This window comes from Corvus kubaryi, unplaced genomic scaffold, assembly GCF_017639235.1.
Source record: "Corvus kubaryi isolate FWS band 111438036 unplaced genomic scaffold, C.kubaryi_AGA036_p1.0 37397, whole genome shotgun sequence".
In the NCBI taxonomy this organism is placed as follows: Eukaryota; Metazoa; Chordata; class Aves; order Passeriformes; family Corvidae; genus Corvus; species Corvus kubaryi.
In genome coordinates, this window is record NW_024581136.1 from 8,921,573 (window position 1) to 8,944,914 (window position 23,342).

Sequence of the window (23,342 nt, forward strand, 5' to 3'; positions counted from 1 at the left end):
CGGGCGCGCAGGGGCCGCGCAGGGAACCGCCGCCATCGCTCGGCCCCGCCACAACATGCCCGAAGTGCAGGCTGCATGTTGGCTGGATATTTTTAGTTTGCTCTTAAAGTGAACAGCATCCCTGCTCTGCAGCTCAACGGGCAAAATCCAGCCCGAGAGTATTTCATTCCACGGCTTTCTTCCCAAGTTCATTGTTTAAATATGAGTATATCTTATAGATAAGGAGTGTGCGGTTCCTTAGAAAAAGAAACAAAAAAGAAGGAAAGAAATCTTAGTGTTATATCAAGTAGTTTCCAAATTGCATCAATAAATAGATACATATTTCCAAGCGAAAAATGCTCTGGACACAGGAAGGATAAGCAGACTCAAAACAAGGCAAAGTCTTCCTCCTGGAAATAAATCATTCAACTTCAAGTTTTATAGTATTTACACTATCAAAAGAACCATAAAAATTCAGACTCCTCCCTCCCAACCTTGGTGACATTTATTCACCATCAAGATTTTGTGATACATCTATGTGTGTATATATGTATATATAAATGCATCACACATGCATATATGCGAGTATAAATGCACACACACAACTGATCCGCCTTTATAAAATAAAATCTGGCTGAAATATTAAAAAAAACCAAAACCAAACACTGACTTGGAAACCCTGAATATATAAAGAAAGTTTTAGAAGGGAAGATTTCCTAATTTCTGCCTGAAAAGTGACTTCATACACATATCCCTTTAATTTTAAAGGCGCTTTCCAGTACTTAACATTCTCCTCATATCCTTGACATTGCCTGTTAATTTTACTGAAAAAAATTTAAAAAAAACATTTTTGACACAACACTGAATATATTGTTTACCATTCTGATGATTACCAAATTATATATGTTTTATTCCTCTGAAACCTAAACAGCTGATATAGTCCTAAAATGACTTAATGCCCGAGGGCACTGTTAAACCCAAACCTGCCACTAACAATTGCTTCCATCAAAATGATGTCAGGAGGCATTTCCAGCCCTGTATCTCAGTGCAAGTCTCCTGTGTATTTAATTCTCTACAGCTGAAGAAAATGAAAGCCAAGTGCAATAAACTGATTACATGATGATTAATGCTGATTAATGAAGAATGACGACATTTTACATGCGGCATTCAGTAATTCAAAATGTTGTTCAAAGGGATCTTTAAACAGTAGGCATGACAATTCATTACTTCTGTCACCATCACTAAGAGCTCAGATAATTGAGTAAGGCATGGAACAAAATACACACTTATTTAACCAGAAATTTAAGGTACAGTTACATTATACACAAAGGCAATCATTCATTAAATGCAGCTTACATTTCCAGGAAAGTCCTTTTATAGACCCACCTTACATCCAAACATTAAAGATATTGTGTTGTTGGTACATGCTACTTTACAGTGGCATAGCATCGGAGAAAAACAATCCAAGTTTTTTATGCTAGGAGACATTTTTTCAGACCCTGTGCACTTCAATCGATCCGTGACTGAGATTCCAGAAAAATGCCTCTGTAAGCGCTGCTTGCTGCCTGTCTTTGACATTTAATCTAGGTCCATAGTGTTCAAAAATAAGCCTTTATATAAATAGGTTGAATCCTTCAGGAAAAATGTTGCTTCACGTTAGAAGCCAGATCTTATTAAAAAAGCAAAGAAAAAATCCCGTGTCCATTTTTAAAATTTTTGAGTCAGCTCTGTATTTAATTACGTTAGCGCCAGCTTGAAGTGACAACTGTCTCACAGCCCAAAGTAATACTCGGATCCTCTCAGCCAGAAGCCCGGGTTAGATCCAAGGCAGCTCCACCTGCTGCAGTGCAAGGACTGCTATCTCCTCCATGAAAACAGAAGCAACTCCAGCAGAGCCACTGCTCAGTGTGTGCTGCTTGCTTAGGGGAGGGGCGAGATGTTGCAGCAAGGGACTCGTTACACGGCCCGATAAACCCAACGCTTCCTGCAAGGTGCTTTCGCACTGCACCAATGAGCATGTGAAAACCCATTTTAAAATCAGCTGTGTGTAATTATGAAACCAGGGACGTTGTAAGCTTAACAGCAGGGAATTTGCTGATCTGCAATTTACACTGGCTTTTTCAAGGAAGTGTCAGCAGACCACAAAATGAATGGCTCTGGGATATTTAATCCTCATTTTCGAACATTAAAAATTCAAGGTTATTTGACACGCCAAAAAAATGGTCTTTAATTGCTGAGTAAAATTCCTAATGGTCTACCAAAAGTAATAAAGGAACATCTATAGAAATACATGAATACTCTCCAACTTCAATACAATGAAATCAGAAACTGCCATTTTTCCCCGTTATCACTTATGAACTCATGAACAATCTGGACTATGCATCTATTTGATTAAGAAGAGCTCTTGGTAAAGCATTTCAAACAACCGTACACTTAAAAGAACACTTAAAAGAGTTGAAGAAAAAAAGGCTTTTTTCCTTGGAACTGAGGTAAATACTGTCATAGACTCCTTAGAATTTATTGTTCTTTGTTGTGTGCTAACAAATCTAAGATGCAAAATTTTTAAATGGTTTGTTTGGGGTTTGTTTTTTAATCAAATGCTATAGGATTCAAACTTTATTTCATTTTTTACAAGTCCAGGGGTCTCTGCAGGATTTCAATCTATTTATGTATTTTAATAAATTGCATTACAGAAATTGATCCAAAACATGCCCTCTGCAATTACACTGCTCTTGTACCATAAGCTAACTTGCCTTTGCAAAAAACTTCAATAAAATAACATTAGCCATCATTCCTATTTTTTACTGCATCAAGAGGTATTGTAAAGAACTCTCTTTAGGACATGACTGTTCACTTAAGTTTACACCTGTAGCAGCCTTTTGTCATCTCCCTTTTACTTCATTTGGTTTACCTGATAAGCACCCCCTGAGGTTGCAAGTTTAGTGTAGTGTAAAATTGCATCCACACTTCCAGATCAGAAACTAGTAACTTCATGAATTATACTGAGACAGTCATCTCTATATAAATGCGCAGATTGATGAAACCAAAACTAAGGCAAGATGTCTGGAGAAAAATGTGTAACTCAGCCCACAGTAAACCTCAAAATAAACTTCATTTGCATGAGGACCTCGTTCTTGGTAGACTCTCCAAGGATTACCGATGACAGTATTTCCATATTAATAAGCATGGTTTTCTTTCCGCCATGTGCCGTGACCTTAGACAGGATTTCCCACAATAGATCACTTCCACATGCGAGTACAGCAATATGGGCAGGACCAAAGAAAAAAAATCTAACACTCAACTTAATTGTCACAGAAAAAGAAACAAAGAGTGTAAAAAAAACCAAAAATGCACCTTCTTTGTCTAGCTAGGTTAGACTATGTTTTGCTTGCAAGAATATCCAAGGGTAACCCTAAGTAGAACACGCTGATGGAAGAACCTAAAACCCATTTATGCTCCTTCTGCTGGCTGGGGCGGTCACAGTAAACAGACACCTGACTGAAGAAGCAGGGCAGAGCACATACTCAAACACCACACATGGCACATTGCACAAGGGGAAGGAACACAGGCACAGAGTGCTCTTTCTTGCCAAACACAGCAATATTCCTATCCCACAAAACAACCTTTTCTATGCACCATGGATTGACAATCCATCTTACTTCCATACTTCTAATCACACTGTAATAACATAATTTCTTACTGAAATAACACAGTCAAATGTGTGGCAATTTCATGACAACAAAGTCAAAGAGCCAAAAGCAGTTCTTGAATGTTGCAGAAATAGCTTTTTGTGATGCAGAAAATATAAGCTCTAATGTGCCACAGGCATAGAAGAATCAATAAGAGGAAGATACAGTCTACACATCCACAAAGCATTCCATCACTGAGATACAATAAAGAAGAGAAAGCTTAAGTAACTTCAGGCAATTACATCTACATTGTTGATGAAGACCACATAAAACATCTGAATCTTTCAGCCATATATTTGCAGCTGTAGATAAATAAATTGGTTACACTATAAAATCGTCTTGACCTTTATACAAAGATGAAACTTTACACATTTGCCTGCCCACAAGCTTAAAAATACAATGTTTAAGCTTATAAAATTAAAATATATTCTTACATATTTTGCTGACTAAATCCTGAGATTTAACTGTAATGAAGGTTTCACTTGTTCAAAACAATTATTTGTGCTCAAAAGGTTTTTTAAAAAAAACAGTTAACATAAATCTTGCTGAAATATGAACATATAGTATGTTCTCATATAGAGAAACATTTGAAACAATTATTTCCATGTCTACTTTTGAGCTCTAAAGAAACATTTCCACACTTAATTATTGCTCTGATTCAAATTGAAGGTTGAATTAACATTTCAAAACACAAAAAATAATGTATTAACACAATGACTAAGCCGTTAATTAGAAGAATATGGCTTTAACTACCTATCACTACTCATTCTCAATTTCTTACTCTGTATTTTGTATTATCACATAAAAGCTTGAGCTCCTGGAGTCAGAGCTCACCATTTCCATATTTCCTCAAAAGTGTTCTGAGTGAAAATAACTGGTTTCATCCTTACAAAAACACTACATAAAATGAAATGTCTTTATTTCAGCTTTTGTTTGAATGTTTACTTGGCAATAACCCATCTTTATGTATGGCTCCCACATGCGCAATAAAAATACCCACATCATTATGATCTTCAATTAGTGAGCAAGACTAATTTTGTTATCATAAAATAAGAAAGCTCCTACTTCCAAAACTCCCTGAGCACTAAGAATATTGGATAGAGAGAAACAGGAGCCATGCAGCATTAAAAAAAAAAAAAACATACTGTAAGACTTTCATAGAAACTTAATGCTTCAGTTCAGCACTTGCCAACTATTCTTGATTGAACACAAGTAGTACCAATTTCATCGATTCATATATTCCACCTGTATCCTCAATACAACACAGTTTAAGAAACAGCAATCTCATAAGCTGCAAAACCTGGAGCTTTTAATGAAATGAGTGGTGAAGGTGTAACTTGACAAATGTACCAACTGTTCAGACTGCCAAACCAAAGGGAAAAAAGCTTCATAATTCTTCAGACAGAGTATAGAGTAAGTCCCTTGAGTACCACTGCAGGCACCTGTCAAGCTGGTGGGACTCAAGCTTAGGTGTCCCTTCCCCAGAAGCCTGACCTGGGACACTTCTGGGATACATAATACAATCCAATTAAAAAGAAAAACACACTTTTCAGCATCAGAATTACTTACATCTAATAAACTTTTTTTATCCTCTCTTCTGCATAATCGTAGTCTGTAAGGTCTTCAAAGAGTACACAGAATTTCAAAATGATAAAGAGCTCTGCAAAAAAAACTTGGATGCTGGTTTAAGATTACCCCATACTAGCACAGAGCTCTAATGTAATGTCTGTAATGATTTCTTACTCAAGGAGTAGTAATTTTCTAAGCATTTTCTATAAGGCAAATGAAATATGAACACTAGTTTGAGAACAACTGATGTCTGGTGCAAACTGCATCCATCAGCACCCAGGAAGCTCTTTGGCTCTGCAGTTCTTGCTCCCTGAAGTATCAGATGACCATCCAAGCCAATTTTGAGAGAGTAGCCAAAAAATGCACTGCTTGTTTCTGCATTCTCCTAAATAGCCAAAAAAATCATTTGCACCGTTCTTTTGGGCAAAGAGGTTTTTATGCTCAAAACAATGTGAGCTGAAATTCCCCTTCTAAAGGGCATCTTTTACAGATCTCCATAGTTTAGAAACATCTTTTTGTGAGCTTGGCAGGTAAATCCTTTTGCAAGAGTTAGACCAGCAGCCACTGCTGCACATCCAGTTCAGAATGCTGATGTGCATCTCTCCTTTTTAAGAAACTTAATACTCTCATATAAAAAATTTGCAAAATACAGCTGTCTGTGTCTTAAGTTTCCAAAACCCTGAAGAATACCGCAGCCTCATTAACTTAAGAAGGAATATAAAATGTTACTTTGGAAAGAGGAAGCTGATTAATAGTTGCCTTTTTTGTTTTTGTAAACTTGCCCTGCAACAGCATTTAAGCCCAGAACAGGTCCTATGAATAGAAACTTTTCAGTGGGTGTTTGTGATTTTTCTCCCAGTTTATTCCAAGTCTTAAATTGTTACATCTAAGACAGATCTGGGACATCACTCCAATGAGGTCCTTCATAAGCCTTGATAAGTCAAGACAAAAAAAAGACAAGATTGTTTCCCTTCCCAACTGAGTGACCATCACTATGGGCATTTGTATAAGCTTGCTTTTGGAGTTCTTTCAGTCCAAAACAGAGGAGGAAAATATAATGCCATATTGGAGAAAAACCCAGAGGTGTCTGCATTGTCATGTCCTCTAAATGCAAAAATAATCAGACTTCAAAATATGTGGTGACAGACTGAAGAGTGTTCAGAAGCAAAACTTCATGAAAAACAGACTTTCCTGACAATTACCACTGCATAGAGGTCCTACATATTCCAAGTGTCATTTCAAAGATATTTTGCCTCTTAGTAATTCTAACACTACAGCTTAACTTCAGCCAAACTGACTGGAGGGATAGAGGTCTCTAAGGATATCAATCATGTGCAAGTTTCTCACTAGGTAGCAAGCATAGGAATAAACACCAAAAAAACCCCACCAAAGGAAGGGGAAACAAGTGAGAGGGTAAGGCTGCCTAAGCAACAACAAGCAGAATTTATACAAGACAGATTAAGAATATCAAAGGGGGGAAAGTCTAGCAAAATGCTGTGTAGGAGCTTATATTAAAACAGTCGCACACCTTGACAAAAAGTTATAGGTAGTCATGTTTTCTAAGACAAGCATGAGGACATTGTATGTTTTGGAATTAAAAATGCCCTGAGTGAAACATCTTCCTTTTCTTAGATGTTTTGAAAGTATTTTAGCACAACTGGAGCATGATTTACGTCTTTAGTTTTCACACAAGGAGTTCCCTAGAATGAGAGAGGTCACAGAATTGGCTAGTATGACTACTGTGAAAGCCAAAACTCAACATTATTTTTCCCTAGCTGGAAACCACCAGTCAGGAGAGCATCTTCAATACAGACTAGGAAATGACTGAAAATAAATGGTTCCCTTTTGCAGTACTTGAAGTTTGATCCAATAAAGGCATCGTATTTGCAGCAGATATGTGTCTATCTGACCTTCTGCTAAATTCACTGTGGAAAATTATATTAGCAACATCTAAGTGAGGGAAAAAAAGAATGTTACTGTATTTTGAATAGACTATACTGTGATTAGAATACAACTCAACCAGAAAATTCCTAAAATCAAAATGTAATACATTGCTTCAAACATATTTAGCATGTCCAGAGACAGTCCATGGTAGGTTAAACCTGGATGACAGGTAAGCGTCTAACCAGCCACTCACTCACTCCCTCCCAGAGGGATGAGGGAGAGAATCAGAAAGGCAAAATCAAGAGGAGAAACCTCATAGGACAAGATAAATAAGTGAAAGGGGAAATTAAAAAAATAAATAAAAAACGCCAAAACCCAACCAACCACACATACAAATGAGGCAAGCCAAATCACTAACCACCAGCAGGTCAATGGCCAACCTCAGCAACACCCACTTCCTCCTAAATTATTGCTGAGCAAGATATTAAAATATGTGGAGTATCTTTTCAGTCAGTTTGGGTCAGAGGCTCCAGCTGTATCCCCTCACAACCTCTTGCCCACCCCCAGCCTACTTGCCAGGGCAGTAGAGTGAGAAAATAAGAGGCCCTGACACGGTGTGAGTGCTATTCAGCAACAGCTAAAACACTGGTGTGTTCATCAACAGTTTGTCACAATCTCAAACACAGCACCATATGGGCTGCTGAGAGGAAAATTAACTCCATCCCAGCCAAACCTGGTACCAGTCTGACCTGAAAAGTCCTTTAGTATTAAAAACTATGAGATATTTGCATTCAAAAAACATTCCTGAAATCATTCAGAGTAAAAGTATGTGATTAATCTAAAGTTGCCTTTGATGTGTTGCCTCCATCTGTCCACACAGGAGAAAAAAAGTATTCATATTTAGCCCTAAATGGTTCCACGGAACTCTCAAAAAGATTTCTAGTGAAAAACAGACACCGAATTACAAAGATAAAACTGATAAACTATAAAAAGCCCTCCTGAAAGACCCAAAAGCTTTACAGCCTTGTCTCGTCCCTTCCCCACACCTTCAGTGAAGCTTTCACCCAATCTGTATTTGATGGATGGACTCTAATCTCAAGTGGTAATTACCAGCCAAACAAGGTTATACTCTCAAGGCTGTACTCAGTGGGAAAAATTAATTCCAGCAGAGTGTGATTAGCTGGAACTGCTCTCCACAGTGACAAGACCAGGCTGGAGCAAGGATGTCATTTCACTCTGGATTGTTCTCTGTAGGACCCAGGCTGACTAGGCTAAGCACATCCTCCAAAACATAGTTTTCCTTATGCACCTATTGGGCTTAAACGGAAGGCTAGTTTGATTAAGACTTTAATGCAGGAACTTGGAGGGGGAGTGTGATGGGAGGAAAGAGGGACAACACCTTTGAGGTTTGTTCCAGATGGATAACATATGAAGATCCTTCAAATATTGTAGAATTGCTCAGAATCCAAGTCATCCTATCCTATCTTTTTGAAAGAGCACCTTTAGGAGAAGCAGTTTTCAGTAGTGGAAAACCTTCTAAATGGTCCGTGCAAAGTAGCCACAAAAAGTAGACCTGCTGCTGAATAATTCACAAATAATTAATAAAGCATCTGTGCCTCCCTTGAAAAAATAAGGACAGACTGGTAAAAAAACAAGTGAAAATGAGTAAGAGAAAATATATTAATAATACATGTCTTTTATCTGGTAAAGCCTCAAACTACTCCAGATTCATCTCAATAGCTGTTCATGCTTGTTTAACACCACGTCAAGAAGAGACTGCAATTTGACATATTTGGTGCTACATCAAAGCAGCAGAGCAGAAAAGAGTTGAGGCTAACAACCTCTCATAGCCAGGAGATGAGGTGCTTGCACAATACTAATAACAGTGGGGGTTTTTCCCTCGCCTGCAGACAGTGAGATTGTTCCCAGAGAAAAACGCAACTCAGTCCCTCCAGTCCTGCTGTTTTAAAAACAGTGAAAACCGATCACATCTCAATTATAAAACAGTCTGCTGAGATCAGGACAGAATCTAGATGACAGTGCTGTTCTGTGGATGCTCAAATACTTTCTAAATACACACAGGACTGTCACTCTCTAGCTTCTATAACAATTGTTTTCAAAAAGACAACTGTCCAAAATAGAATATTTCTTCTTAGTATGTTTTAGCAAGATGCTACAGAAAATAGCACCCTACTTCAGCTTTGAAATTACTTCAGTTAGGACCCAAATACCTGAGTGAATGTGACGGTATGTTATAGCTAATATAGGTCATTCTCCACTTCTTCCTCCCCTCTGTTGCCTTTAAAACACCTGGAAAATAGTGCCTCAACTAAAATTATAGAGGGGTTTTAAACCACCAAGTGGAGCAAAACTATTAGCTCCAGAAAAAAAAGAAACTCAGAGAAAACCAGAAAGTATTTCTTTTCTGTATAACTTTGAGAGAATCATAAATCTTGCCTATTGGAAACTTTTTCTGATCATCTCATCTGATAAAAGCCAGAAAAATAAAAAAAATTACAGGGAATAACATCAAGGATAAAGATACTCAGTGGCTTCTATTGAGAAGCTTAACTGACAAAGCTCTTCATCTTATAAAAAGCAAGCAGCTGAGTTGGAAATATGACACTCAATCTTTGAAGAAGAGATGAATGGCATAGAAAAGACATAAAAAGCAGCTAACTATTTAGGACAACACAGGCATTAGCAGACAATTAAATTGCCCAGCAGATGTTTGAAAGCAAACAAAAGAAAGTACCACAGAGCTCATTGCCCAGGATATCAAATTAAAAAGGAAAAGAGCAAATCAACAAACCAGGGTCTAATAAAAATGTGTAATCACTATCTCAGGAAACCTTTCACATGCTGTGTGATGGACTGGGACAGCAACTGAAGTGGGAACTTGTCCTTCATTTACAATCATCAAATAGAATCACTAGGGCTGCAAAAGACCTCAAGAGATCATCAGGTAGAACCATTAGCCAGGCCCTACCATGTTCACTACTAAACAATATCCCCAAATGAAATGTGACTTTTGAACACTTCTGGGGACGGTGATTACACCACTTCCCTGGGCACTCTATTCCAATGCCCAACCATCCTTTCAGTGAAGAAGTTTTTCCTAATATCTAACCTAAGCCTCATCTTAAGATGAATTACCAGTCATAGTTGGAAGAGATCCACAAAGCTTACCCACAAGTCCTACTCCATTTTTAAGGAGTACCTGTACACTGAAGAATTCCATTTGCATCACCAGAGCATCAGAGACTGATCAACTCAAGGCTTCCCCTGGGAATCTTAACTATTGGTTAAAGAAATGCTGATGTAACAACAAACAGGAACAACAGAAAGGGGACAAGCAAAGGGAATGAAAATTACAAAAAGCTTAATGCACTTGTGAACTGCAGTGCTATGCAGTGTCTAACAAAGCCAACAACACAGAATGCAAGCAGGAAAGTTTTCACATTCCTTGTATGTTTATTTGATGCTGTAAGAGAAGTCATCACACAGAGCTGAAGTCACTTTCATAGCACTTGGATTGCTGATGACACACAAGCTTAAGTTAAGAAAGGAAGAGATAAAAGCAATACTTGCCAGAGTCTTCAAAAGTCCTTTGAGACATTCCAGTAAAAAAAGCAGAGATGACCAAAATAAAAATGGTTTAGTGTTGCCCATTCTCATATTATAGAAAATCATTACCTAGGCTAATAAGGGCTGGGATAATCCAATTTTAATGAAAATTACCACATGCATATATTTATATGAGGGTGGTGGATGAATATTAACTGTATATAGGAATTTCCAAAATAATACAGGGATATAAAAAAATATGTAGTATCAACAAGATTTTACAGCTTCATGATCAGCAAGTCAACAAATTAATATCAGTTCTCTAACATGTAAGTTAACACTTCATTTCTTTCTACCGTTCAAAAGAACTTCCTCACATACTTCACATGTCGGAGGGATAAGGAAGCTTTGCAAATTCTGGGAAGCAGATCCTGCATTGTCCCGGTTTCTTAACCTGAACAAAGCACATTGAACACAGCAGAGGGCAGCAGTTCTCCACTGCCACTCGACAGCATTTCCCTGATTGCAACAGCAGCCTTTAAAGGGAAGGATGCAAACCGCTAAAGACAAGAGTATATTCCTGCTTCCAAAGTCTTCGTTTAACAGAAGTACACTTCACTCTCTACAAAGACAAAAAAAAAATTCACTATGATCCAAGCATCAGATCTGAATTCAAAACAAAACCAGAGAAGAAACAAGTTGATTCTATCAGAAGGGTTTTAATTTCCTTTGTTACAGTCACAATCTGGTGCCCAAATTGTTTCAACATGCTGTTTATAAATTGCAGTACACTGGTGAGCCGATGCACAGAACCTAAATTTTATTTGAGCATCTGAATGAACAAATGAAGAAATATTTTCATTAGTGGTAGAAAAAGTAAAGGTTTTCAAATTGCCAGTTAGCAGTCACAGAGTTGAAACAATCCTATTTTGAAATTAACTTCCCTGTTTAGAGTTATCAGATATGTACTTTTACAATCCCTGTGACAGTAGAGATACATTAGAACATGCTACAAATGGTGCTTAAAGAATTTGAGATGACTAAAAATTCTCATTTTTGGATCCAACCCAATCTGATGCTTTTCATTCAAAATGCAAAGTGAGACAGATTTTTCTGCTAGGTCACTCACACAACCTAAACACATAATAAACAACTTAATATGATCTTTAAAATCATCTAGCTACATTATAATGAGCTTGTGTTATCTACATTATTGTTATAAAAGTCTTTTATTAAGTAGTTACTTTAGCAGCGAGGATCATTTTGATTTCCAGCTTTAATTTATTTTGTCTTAATTCTTATTGTTCCCATTCCAGCATCATCTCATTTGAAAAATCACTACCATCTTTTGAGTTTGGAAACATGTTCCCTAACACGTTCCCATCAAGGCAAACTATTTCAACTTTTTTTTTCTTGCCCCTCCTTCCCAGACAGCACTTCCCTCACCACTCTAATAGTACTTTCAGCTGTCTATGTGCAATTTGCAGTGGCCCTTATATAACACACTGTAAAACAGAATTTTTCCATCTCCTCATAATAACCTGATGGCCTCCAAAGAGTTTCAATCAATCAAAATAAGATCAGGAACAGAGCTATAAAGACCATGCGTCTTCTAGCCCAACTACAGACTTCTTTCCAGTCACCTGACCTATAGTTCCTGGCCTAAAACCAGCAGTGTACATGAGATCCAGTAAACAACCTATTAGGAAGTTAGTAAATAAAGAAATGGATCCATTTCTCACCATACAAGTGACATTTATTTCCACAAAATTCTCTGCAAACAGCTTTTAAAATGCATTTATTAATAACAGATCACTAAGTTAACTAAGTATTCATTATCCATTTCCTTAGCCTGAAGGAAGGTGAAACCCAGCAGGTAAGAAGGATTTCATGTAATAAAATAGTGCTCCTTTTGCCTTCTTGAGTAACTATCAAATTATTATGGAATTTAATTACAAATAGCAGCAGAAAGGTGGTTTGGTTGGGAGTTCTTTTTAAAATGAAGTGCAACAGCATCAGCATTTCAGACTGCAGAATTATGACAGAAATTTCTCTTCATTTTGAGTCCCGAGTTTTTTTGAGGAGAACTGTACCTGAACTAACTAAACTAAAGCTAAAGCAACCAAAGTAGATTTTTCAGACGCAGTCAGTCATGTGATAAATAGTTGCATTTTACCACATATGAATGGCTTGGGTTTGGGGTTTTTTTCCAAATAGAAAAATAGCAGAATGAAGAGTAAGAAAGAAGTCTCCTTCTGGACAAAACATTTACAAAAACATACAGGAATATACTACAAGTCAAATGTACACAGTTTTGAATTACTACATATTTTCAAAGGAATAATGGGCATACCAGTGAAAGGCCATCTTTTAATTACAGCAGAAAAATGGACCGAGTTCATCATTGTAACACTCTAAGGACTTCAGAGCTATTCTACAGATAAATAAAGTCCAAGAATCTTGCAAGAATGCAAGAAGTGACTGTTCCGTTCCAGATTCAGTGCTACTACATTTGGCCAACCCACCACCACAGCAACTGGAAAGCCCAAGTCAGAAGAGCCTTTGGAGTCTGCTTAAGAGAAAAGCTCTGGAGCTTGGGGTACAAGATGTGCAACTGGTGTGTCACCTGCACAACATGCAAACAAAGCCCTCCTCAGCAATGGTGCCTTCACCAGGTAATAAAGGCCCCCAAACGCAGGTGCCTAAATGCAACTATAGCACACTTTTTCCAGCAGGCAAGAAAGAACAGTCACAGAGGAGTGAGAATTTCCTGCATCAGTGCTCCATCTCAATGGCACATTTGAGAGAACTGTGAATGATGGCTGGCACACACAGCCCCACCAAGACAAGGAAAGAGCAAAAATGTCCTCAACCAATGTTATTTGTGGCAGAAGTAAACTCACTGTTGGAGCACAAAGATTGAAAGAAGGAATTAATTATTGTTCTAATGTTTTCACAGCGTGGAGGGTAGGGAATCATTCCTCCAGGCAATATGGGTTTGTCTCTAAAACCCCCTAAGGCCTGTTCATTCTTTGTTGGGCATTTAGATGAATTCAGAAAATGCTGATGATTCCTGCCCACACTGACCTTTAAGACAGCAGCTCTCAGTTATACTTTAAGCATGCATTAGAATTTCATTAAACAATGTCCTTCCCTCCTCCAAACCAAGACATGCCAGTGTATGGTCTTCAAAGAAACGTATCTTAAAAACACACAAGCATAACTGGGCTGAATATTCCTTAGATAATGATGGTCTCCACTTGAATATGTTTTCAATGTTTTACTTTTTTTGGTCTGGTAAATACCAGTCCTAGGAATGAGATTCAAGTAATGATATTCCCACTTATGAAAGTATGAGTAATACCCCCTGACAAAACATCAGACTATGATTAAGCCTCAAAGAAAGTGTAAAAACACCCCTCATGTTAACAAAGCCCTGGTGCAATGCACTGCATTGACAAAAGAAATGATCAAGCACAGTGCTGGCTAGTAAAACAAATCTGACTAGCAGCATACCAGATAATCAGCCAGTGAGCTCAGATGTCCTGAAATCTCACTTCAAATAACAGAGGAAGTTTTTTGGGGTTTTCGCCATCAAGAAATCTAAATAGCTCTGTCTACACTGAAGGAATCGTGTTGGAGACCATATGCCCAACTATGAACAACCCTACATTTATTCACCCACTGTTTTCTCCCACTGTTTTCATTACAACAGGAAACTATGCCAAAGTTGTTCACGCAAAGGGTCCAGTTCCAAACTGAGCAGTTTGATTCTGCTGCAGAGAGAATTACTGCTCTTCTCACCTTCTCCTTCCAAAAATGTTGAGCTGTTAAGTCTTATCATTTTACCTGCCTTTTCCAGGCATCTGAGTGACTTTAGCTACTCAACAGTTAACAACTCTCCATCCCAGCAGCTATCTTTCAAAAGGTCTAGTGCTTGTTTGACTTTTCCGTGAGCTGTTTTCACTCAGTAGCCAGCAGAAAAGCATACAGAGTTCTACCAGGTTCCTAGCAGGTGAGCAGTGAACAAAAAGGGGCAGAAGCATTCTCAGTAGCACCAACTGGGTTTCATTGTCACTCATGAAGCAATAGATTGAATTCTTCTCCTGTAGTAAACAAGGACAGCAAAGCAAAAGGGATCAGGAATGAACGCTTCAACTCTCTGCTGCCATTAATACCTGGAAAATTACTCAGGTTATGATCATCAGCTCCTTTGAAACCCACACAGTTCCACGTAGGCAATGGAGTTGAGAAAATTCTTTGAAGGGGTTTTATTTGTAGGATTGATTTTTTGCTACTGTATTCAGCATCTCCAGTCTAAACATATTCCACACCATGTTCTCAGAGTCAGTCCAACTCCCAGAACTAGTGCAATAGCCAAATATAACTAATTTATCACTTATTTCTAGTATTAATTAGCAGCTTTTACATTTAAAACAGAGGGAGAAATAAGTACAAACACACACAATGACACAAGATCTTCATGTAAGATTCATCAGCTTCATATAAACATCTCGGGTGCATGGCATCCAGTTTCTTGGAGAACACAAATAAAAACATCACTGCTGCCTGCCTGAATAACTACACAGTCCTAATAACTTCCAGGTTATCAATTACACAACCCTGTATACCTGCAGCCATTTAGAAAGAGCAAGCAAGCACAAGTAAACAAAGATTATCTTAGAAGATGCTCTGTATAAGAAGAAAACACCACAGATTTATACCTTCGTTTTATATTCTATGTGCATTTTGATGAGACTAGAAAATCCACGTAAGGGAAAGCCAAAGAATACTACAGAACAGGTGCTTCTGGCTCAGGAAGTTCTTGAGTCTTAAACTGCTGTTGGTTGGGAGAATACCAAAAACCATGTTAACAGAAAGAGAACTCTGAAATCCAGAGAACTCCCTTAGAAAGAAGTTAAATGCAGAAAGCTTATTATGTCCTTGTAATCAATACACAGTAAGAATGTAAATTTCTACTAATGATTTGCCTTAAGTAAGTCTATTTTCTCATACTTCTTCATACAGCTTTTCAGATTTTGCATATCAGGTCCCTTCATCATTTCCTCCATCATCACTCTGCCACCTGCATCGCTCTTGGTGCCATCAGTTATCACCTTCAAACATATTCATCTTCAAAACTCAGAGAAGCCACTTTCAGTTCCATCCACAGAATCCAAAATATAGTATTTGTTAATTTCTTTAGCTACAACCTCTAGAATTACCCACCAGCTATCTGATGTTGCACTGGGCTTCTTTATTTGCCATGTAGAGATTAGAAGCATGACCCTCTGCAAAAGTTCATTCTGTATATTAAAACTTCAAACTTTTTAAAGGGCTGTTCACAACCACAAATACAGGCAGTTGGGACATTGTTTCTCCTGGCATGACCACAAGGTCAGTATTCTTGGCTTGTATTCCTCATTGCTTTTGTCAAATACCCTTTAAACCCAATACAGCAAACATACTTCACACACTTGGTCTCCTATTCCACATGAAAGCTGGCCAATCCTTTAGAATATAGGCAACCATCCTTGATTTTGACACTTCTCAACTATCTAGTAGGCAGCTGTTTCTTTGGCATTGCATTATACGTCAAGCTCACATGCAAGAGCAATATCATACCATCTGCTGCTGCTGCCAACATTAGAGTTGCACCATTTTTTTCACTTCCCAAAGCTTTTGTGACTGATTCTGCATCCTTTTCTTCAACACTGTAACCAGATAACATAGCAAAGTCAGGTGATTTACTAATAGCACTACTCAACTGGCTCACCAGATATCTGTGATTTATCCACAGCAACTAGCTTTTTAGTGAGGACATGGAATGTTGGCAAAATGAAGTCCTTGGCCAAACCCCATTACGACACACCATTCACATGTGCCAACTTGGAAGAGCTGTTGTGTACTATTAAGTACTGAAAGTATTTCTTAAGCTTTCAGTGTAATAATTTCCCATATAACTCATTTACATCTCATCTACAATATTAAATTCAAAATTCTGTATTTTGTTCCTTCACTTAAGAAAGCAAATTCCTTTGGCCCCACCAAATAATTTTTCCATCTAGTTTATACATAAAAGCTTAGCTTTTAATTGTTTCAGTTTTCACACAAGTGTCTCTCACATTTTACTTCCTACCAACATCGAAGCTTTCAGGTTTTATGCACACAGTACATAACACAGAAGGTTAAAACTTGCATTGCAACCTCTCTTTATGTTTCTTGAAACACTTGTTGGACCTGGAATATAGGATCAAGTACGGTGGAAAACCACCGAGATGGTCACTTGGCTGAAGCACAATGAAGAAAGGTTCAGGGGACTGGGCTTGTTCAACCCAGAGAAAGGCACTGGGCAGGAGCTGATAACAGCCTTCTAATGTCTAAGAGGAGACACCAAGAAAACAAAACTGGGCCCTTGTTGTGCACAGCATGAGGAGAGAACTTTAAACTGAGTGGCTTACAAAAAGGCTGAGGGGGCTTACAAAACCTAATCAAAGCCCTAAGTGACCTGGTCTGAGTTGATGCTGCCCCTTCTTTAAGCAGATGGTTGGAAAAGATCACTTTCAGCACAAAAAAATTCAATTATGCACAATTCATTTAAGCTGAGGCAAATTCCAAAAACTTGCTATAACAATGGGACTCTGAATTACAGTGAAATGCACAACCAAGTGAGGAAAGCTGCAGGAATCACATAAACTCACTGTCACCTTTCCCACTTCATCCACGCCAGCTGTAGCTGTGCTCCTGCGGTCAGGCACCTTGCAGCCACACCACTGAGCTCACTTAGAATTTATGAGGTCTCACGGCTTAAGTTTTACAACTTAGGAAAAAACCCTTCATCTTTCTCCCTTAGTAACAGGTTGATGCATTATACATTTCCCCTCTCCCGAAATACTGGAGTTTGGCTTCTGTCAGAAACAAGGACTGGACCACACTGATACTGCTCTGATGCAGTCCAGGCAGGATGCTTCTTAGTATTTTGAAATAAAAATGGTACAAAAGCATTGTTTTTTCACACTTGTCAGGCTAGACATATTACTTAAAGCTATTTTAGATCACTGTCATTTTAAATTCTACTGCTTTACTGAAAGTATACTATGGAACAAAGTTAAGAATGACTGCTAAAAACGGCTTTTTCTGGAAAAATCAAAGACTTTTCATATTCTGTATTTTTAAGTGCCATGAACTCATTTAAAACTGTGACTTAAATAAAAATCATTACTGTAAGCTCAGCCCACGTGCCTGCTCTTAATAGTATCCATGGTTGCAGTGATGCAAATTTGCCTACCTACATCAAACCAATGTGCCCACATAAGGAGGAAAAAATACTGTATTAATCAGTATTCTTTGCACTAGATTTGGGCAAAGTAAAACAGTTAGACCTTTAAAGACAGGACAGGAATGAGTTTAAGGACCTGTTCACCTATTGTAATTAGATCTGAATTCTGAATTAAGCAGAATAATAAAACAGAAATATCAAAGATCAGATTACAAAAGATTTCTCAAATTCATGAGAAAATTCATCTCACTGGCCAAATTCTTCTTTTCCCTAGTCAGAAATAAAGAGTGACAATGAATTGTTTCAAATACTCCTCTGCTCAAGGTAGAAAAAGGGGAAGCATTTAACATTTTTACTAATCCTATCATACATTACATTAATGTTGATTGCAAAATTGCCTTACTTACATGCATTGATTTTCCTTGAGATTTGAAATACAGGTTTATGCACAAAACCAAGGAATGTTCTTCTCATTAGACTACAACTTCTGAGTAATCAGATATACACGGGTACACGGGGAAGCAAACAGTTCTTTCCTAAGCCCCACAAATAAACACCTTTAGCTGAAGCTGCAAGGTACTACAGCATTTCATTAAATGAGGCCAAAACTTCACAAGAAGCAGGCAGGAAGGATTAAGTTCTGATAACTCCAGGTGGAAATGCACCATCAGTCTTAGCCCATGTAAGTCTGTGCTGTGCAGAGATGATCTCTCCCTCTCCCAAGCAACATTTCTGTGAGCAGTCTTACTTTCTTAGCACCCACAGCGCCAGGCAAATCATACTAAAAAACAACTTTTTTTTCACAGAATATGTTTTCTGTTGGCTTAACTTTCCATGTAAATTGTCTTTCTGCTCTTAGTCAAGTAGATATGTGAAGGTGAACAAATGCACAAAATAAAACTGAAGTCGAGCATTTTAGTTGACAGCTCTACCTCTCCCCTTCTTTTTTTAAACTAGTACAATAAAATTAAGGTACATATCAATATAACTGAAGCGAAGCAATTGACACCCAATCCCAATCTCACCGTAATAAAAGAGAATATTCTAAAATAAATAAAGCCAAAATGCCACAAATTAATATCAGTCAGACATGATTTAAAGGGGCTTGTTTCACTTCTAAAAAAACTGTGACAGTTCAGACACCAGAAATACTCCTTTGCTGGTGAGAGACAAAGTAATTCACTCATTCCAGTCAGCCTTTGCTTCCTTGTGTCAAACAACCTGGTAAGAATCTTGATGTTTTCTTTTATAAAAGCTATCATTAAATCCACCTAACAGTCTCAAAGATGTTCAATTTTATTCTACTTCTTGAGAAGTGTGTTTGTATAAGCAAGTTTTATGGTTTAAAATTATCCAGAAGAATGCTAGAACTTAAATCAGTTTGTCAAAAAAAATTAAACTAGCAATTATTCCAACATCCAGGGAAAGGGGAGCAATACGGAACAATTTTACTACTTGAAGGAAAATAAAGCCTCCAAAAAATCAAACTCACCAAGTCAATATTTCACAAGCACAGTACTAATATATTACGTTTATGCATCAGATTTTATCTTTAGAAGTTACAGGTGGACTGCATTAAAAGAAAACTTAAATAAAACTTTATCCTAGCACAGAAGTAATGACACTAAGTTATCTGGGTGTCTTCATCTCAAAGCAGCAAGATGTCAAAATAATAAAGCATTTTGAAATATATCCATCCCTAACACGACTTGCCAGATTCATCTTCTTCTCTTTGACCATTATTTTAAACATGTCCTGATAAAGGTTATGTAAAATATCATTTGGAATTCCTTATTCTGGAATAAAAAGCAAACTACTATTTTAGCACATTTAAAGAGAGTGAATTTTTACAAAAGGGTGTCTTACTGCAGAATGAAGGAAAAAAAATCATTCTACTACACTTTTCAATATGTGCATAATTAGCTCTTCAAAGCATTAACATCTATAATTGTTCTTAGCAACAACTACGGAATTTATTTTGACTATCTGTGCAGTTTAAAGATTTTTAAAAAATCAACACTAGAAAACCATCAAGGCATTTTCATTACAGGTAGTAAAAACTGGAAGAAAGATTCAACAAGAACTTCCAAGATTGTAGGCATTAATCAAAAAGCTTTATCGTCTTACCTTTGTTGTTACAATGCATAAGCAATCCATCGTTTCAGCATAGCAGGTATATTTCCAAACATTTAAAAGGTTTATTTTCAGTCACAGCTAAACACCATCTCAACAGAATGAGAAAAAGCACACTTATTTAATAGTCAAAACAGTTGAGTGAGTGCCAGCTTTCCCTTTGGATTCATTCAGAGGTAGAAACACCATGGAGAAAAAGCAGCAGGCTAAAATACAGATGCTTTAAGTTTCATGAAAAATTCTTAACCTATTTTGGTTATCTATATCTGAAAAACTTAAATGTATCCTTGAAAATATTCTACAAAAGATGTCAAATCCTATTCCATACCAGTTAAGTACCTCCTCGTATTCTATTTCATATACTCCTCTGTCAGGATTACCTAACACATGAGCATCACAGGGAATCATTTGATGAAATGCAATACAAAATTATTTTACAGCAAAAAATCTCAATTCAGCTTTTCTTAGCTGGTTACAATTTCTAAAATGAAGCATTTGTTCAAAAATAGTTTTGGTTGCAAACAAGTATTTCTCCTCTAACGTCATTTCAGCATTTGCAGACTGCAAAATAACTGATTTCCTAAGCAGTAATGAATGGAATATTCCATGTAGATCAGGGAGAGAAGAAAGTGGCAAGGAAAGAGTAATGCATATTGCAGGAGAAATGCTATTTTGAGCCTTGAATTAACCTAGAATTTCATTTCCTTTTCTAAGGCTGTAATGCAGTGACAAGGCAAAGTTTGTATGCGCAGGCATTGTCTTCTTAGCCTAATTAGCACGGCTGGGAAAAGTCTAACACTTGGGCACAAAACAACATCCTGTGTACTCTGAAACACTAACCTGACAGTTCCATACATTGGTAAGAACCTTAGCACATTAGTTTCCCACAAGAAGCATTGAAAGCAGCTCATAAACTCAGTTTTCACTATCTTGTCCTATTAGATGCCCCACTAACACCTTTGCTGCAAACAAAATGAAGTATATTGAAAAAATTCAATGAGTAATTTCAAGCTATTAAATCTTATCTGCATCATTTTGCTTTTAACCCAATATGTACAACTGACTGTATTTTGCATCAAAACAACTCTAGAATACACTGTATATCTACAACACTCCCTTTAAGCTTTCTGCAACTTTGCTCCACTTGATTCCCCAGCTTTTCCATACATACTGGGAGAAGTGGTCTGGTGTGGGGGGCTGCTAGAGGCAGGGAAGGGGGTGACCTGCTATATAAGGAAACTAATCTTTCCAAAATCACGCATTTTATTTTGTGGGTAGGTGATATCTTTATGGGACAAACTTGAATGGAATTTTAAGATAAATCTTACACCATTCAACCACTAAGACTATGATTTTTACGTTGTATGTCCAAGTCAAGCCAGAGATATTTTTCATTTTTACACTGTCTATAAAACCTGTGAAGAATTTCTGCTGTGAACACCTAGGTGAAGTTCGCACTGCTACAAAGCATCAGTGGGAAAACGATGCATCTTTCAGACTGCTGAAACTGGCTGAACCCAGTCAGAAGGCTAAAAGTTCTAACTCGAAAAAACAAAAAAGCACAAGTTAAGCTGATGAAACATTCCTGTGTCAGAAAAGGGAGGGAGGGATTACTTTCACAGCTGAATGCACACAAGGTACCTCACAAAGAAATTATTCTTGCATTTCCCAAGACTTCTTTTGGGAAAACTGTACGGTTCTGAGAAATTAACAAAGTGCTAGTATTCAAAAAGGTAAGGAAAACTAAGGAAATGCATTTCTAGGTAACTTGGCACATATCCAGTGTCCAGGCCAGAAACATCTTCAATGACTAATACAAGACATGCAGTCAGTCCAAATGTACATTTCTTGCACAAACAGCTCTAGGAATCCCAAGAGCACATGGAAACCTGGCATGAAACTTCATGCTCTGTCCATGAAGGGCAAAGATTAACGATCCTGCTCATCACTGAAATTTCTATCAGCCACCTTGGTTCAAGATTAAGCTTCTGCAGACTAATCCTGGCTACAATTAGCTTGGGTTCAGAATCAATCACTTTTATTCTCAGTTTTCCATTCTCTTGCCTTCTTCGGGACGCTTTCAGAACTAAGGATCATTATCATATCATTTCTCTCCTCTTGCACTCACCACCATCCTTCCAACAAGACCCATTACTCCTGTCGTAACAAGCATGTAACATCCTTCAAGTTGCCGATGCAGACCATGAGACGTAGAAGAGACCTATCCAGAGAGGTAAGGAAAAAGCATTTCTTTGCTGAGGATTTGTGGATCAGGCTGCTCACCTTGAACAAGGACCCTAAACACTTCAGGGCAGACAGAAAGTCATCTCATAACAAGTGTGCTTGAAAAGTAGTAAAGCATTGCACTGCACAAATCAGAGCAGGATGTACAGCCAAGCTACATTAGAGCCCTTTACCAAGCACTGCACCACTACAATGGATTAAAAGTCCTTCTGGTAACTGCACATGGTTCTCCCAAGATCCATCTTCAGCTAACAATGTCCACACACAGGGGAAAAAATTCCATACCAGTACACCAAAAAGTTTTGTGGCAAACACCAATACACATTTTCATAAATATAGTGCACAGAGAGAGAAGGACTCAAAAGTAAGAGTACTGTGGATAAAAGAAGTATTTCCTAGCCCTAAAGCAGTTTCTGCAGACTTTTCACTGGAAATACTGTATGTAGAAGAAATAAACATTCAAAAAATATTGACCAAGGCTCAAATATTCAGGAGGTTTAGCATTCTCATACAAAAAAATAATACAGCTTTTTGAAAGCAAATTATAAAACTCCTTGAATGAGCAAGCATGTGTTAAATTTTGGAGAGCAGAAGAAAGTTTTTCAAAATGAGAAATAGGTAAAAAATTCAGAAGTAAAGCTACTGTAATTAAACAATTTAATAAAATAACTTAGAACCTTCTTTCCTTTGAACCATATTGTGAGAAGGAAAAGAAAGATATTAAAGAACACACCAAAACTTGAATCAAAATAATGAAATGCATGAAAAGTCATCCTTTCATGCACTGAAGAGTAAGACATTTTCACACAGTGCTGTTAGTCATTAAAAAAACTATTATTCTACTGAATTTGTGAGAAACATTGTGATCTCTTCAATGTCATTCAACCTTATTAAAAATAAATCTTTCTGTCCCGTCAGCTCCAAGTGATCTCAGTAACAACCAGTAACAACTATTCTATACAGCTTGGCCAGAAGGAAAAAGTGCATTTCCATTCACC

At 37.5% G+C, this 23,342-nt stretch overlaps 1 protein-coding gene across 14 annotated transcripts in view; it reads right to left on the bottom strand.

The window, feature by feature from the left end:
- DLG1 (discs large MAGUK scaffold protein 1) overlaps window positions 1-23,342 on the bottom strand; it is a 149,836-nt gene that overhangs the window by 103,812 nt on the left and 22,682 nt on the right. For 2 of the 14 annotated variants that reach the window (XM_042042541.1, XM_042042540.1), the window contains exon 1: window positions 1,366-1,838. The exons of 10 other annotated variants lie outside the window; for them this stretch is intronic. In XM_042042541.1, the coding sequence (XP_041898475.1) occupies window positions 1,366-1,557 (192 nt within the window). In that variant the 5' untranslated portion in view covers window positions 1,558-1,838. Of the gene's footprint in view, window positions 1-1,365; window positions 1,840-20,094; window positions 20,657-23,342 lie in introns of those variants that run through there. 2 more of the 14 variants (XM_042042543.1, XM_042042538.1) reach the window with 2 other exon arrangements.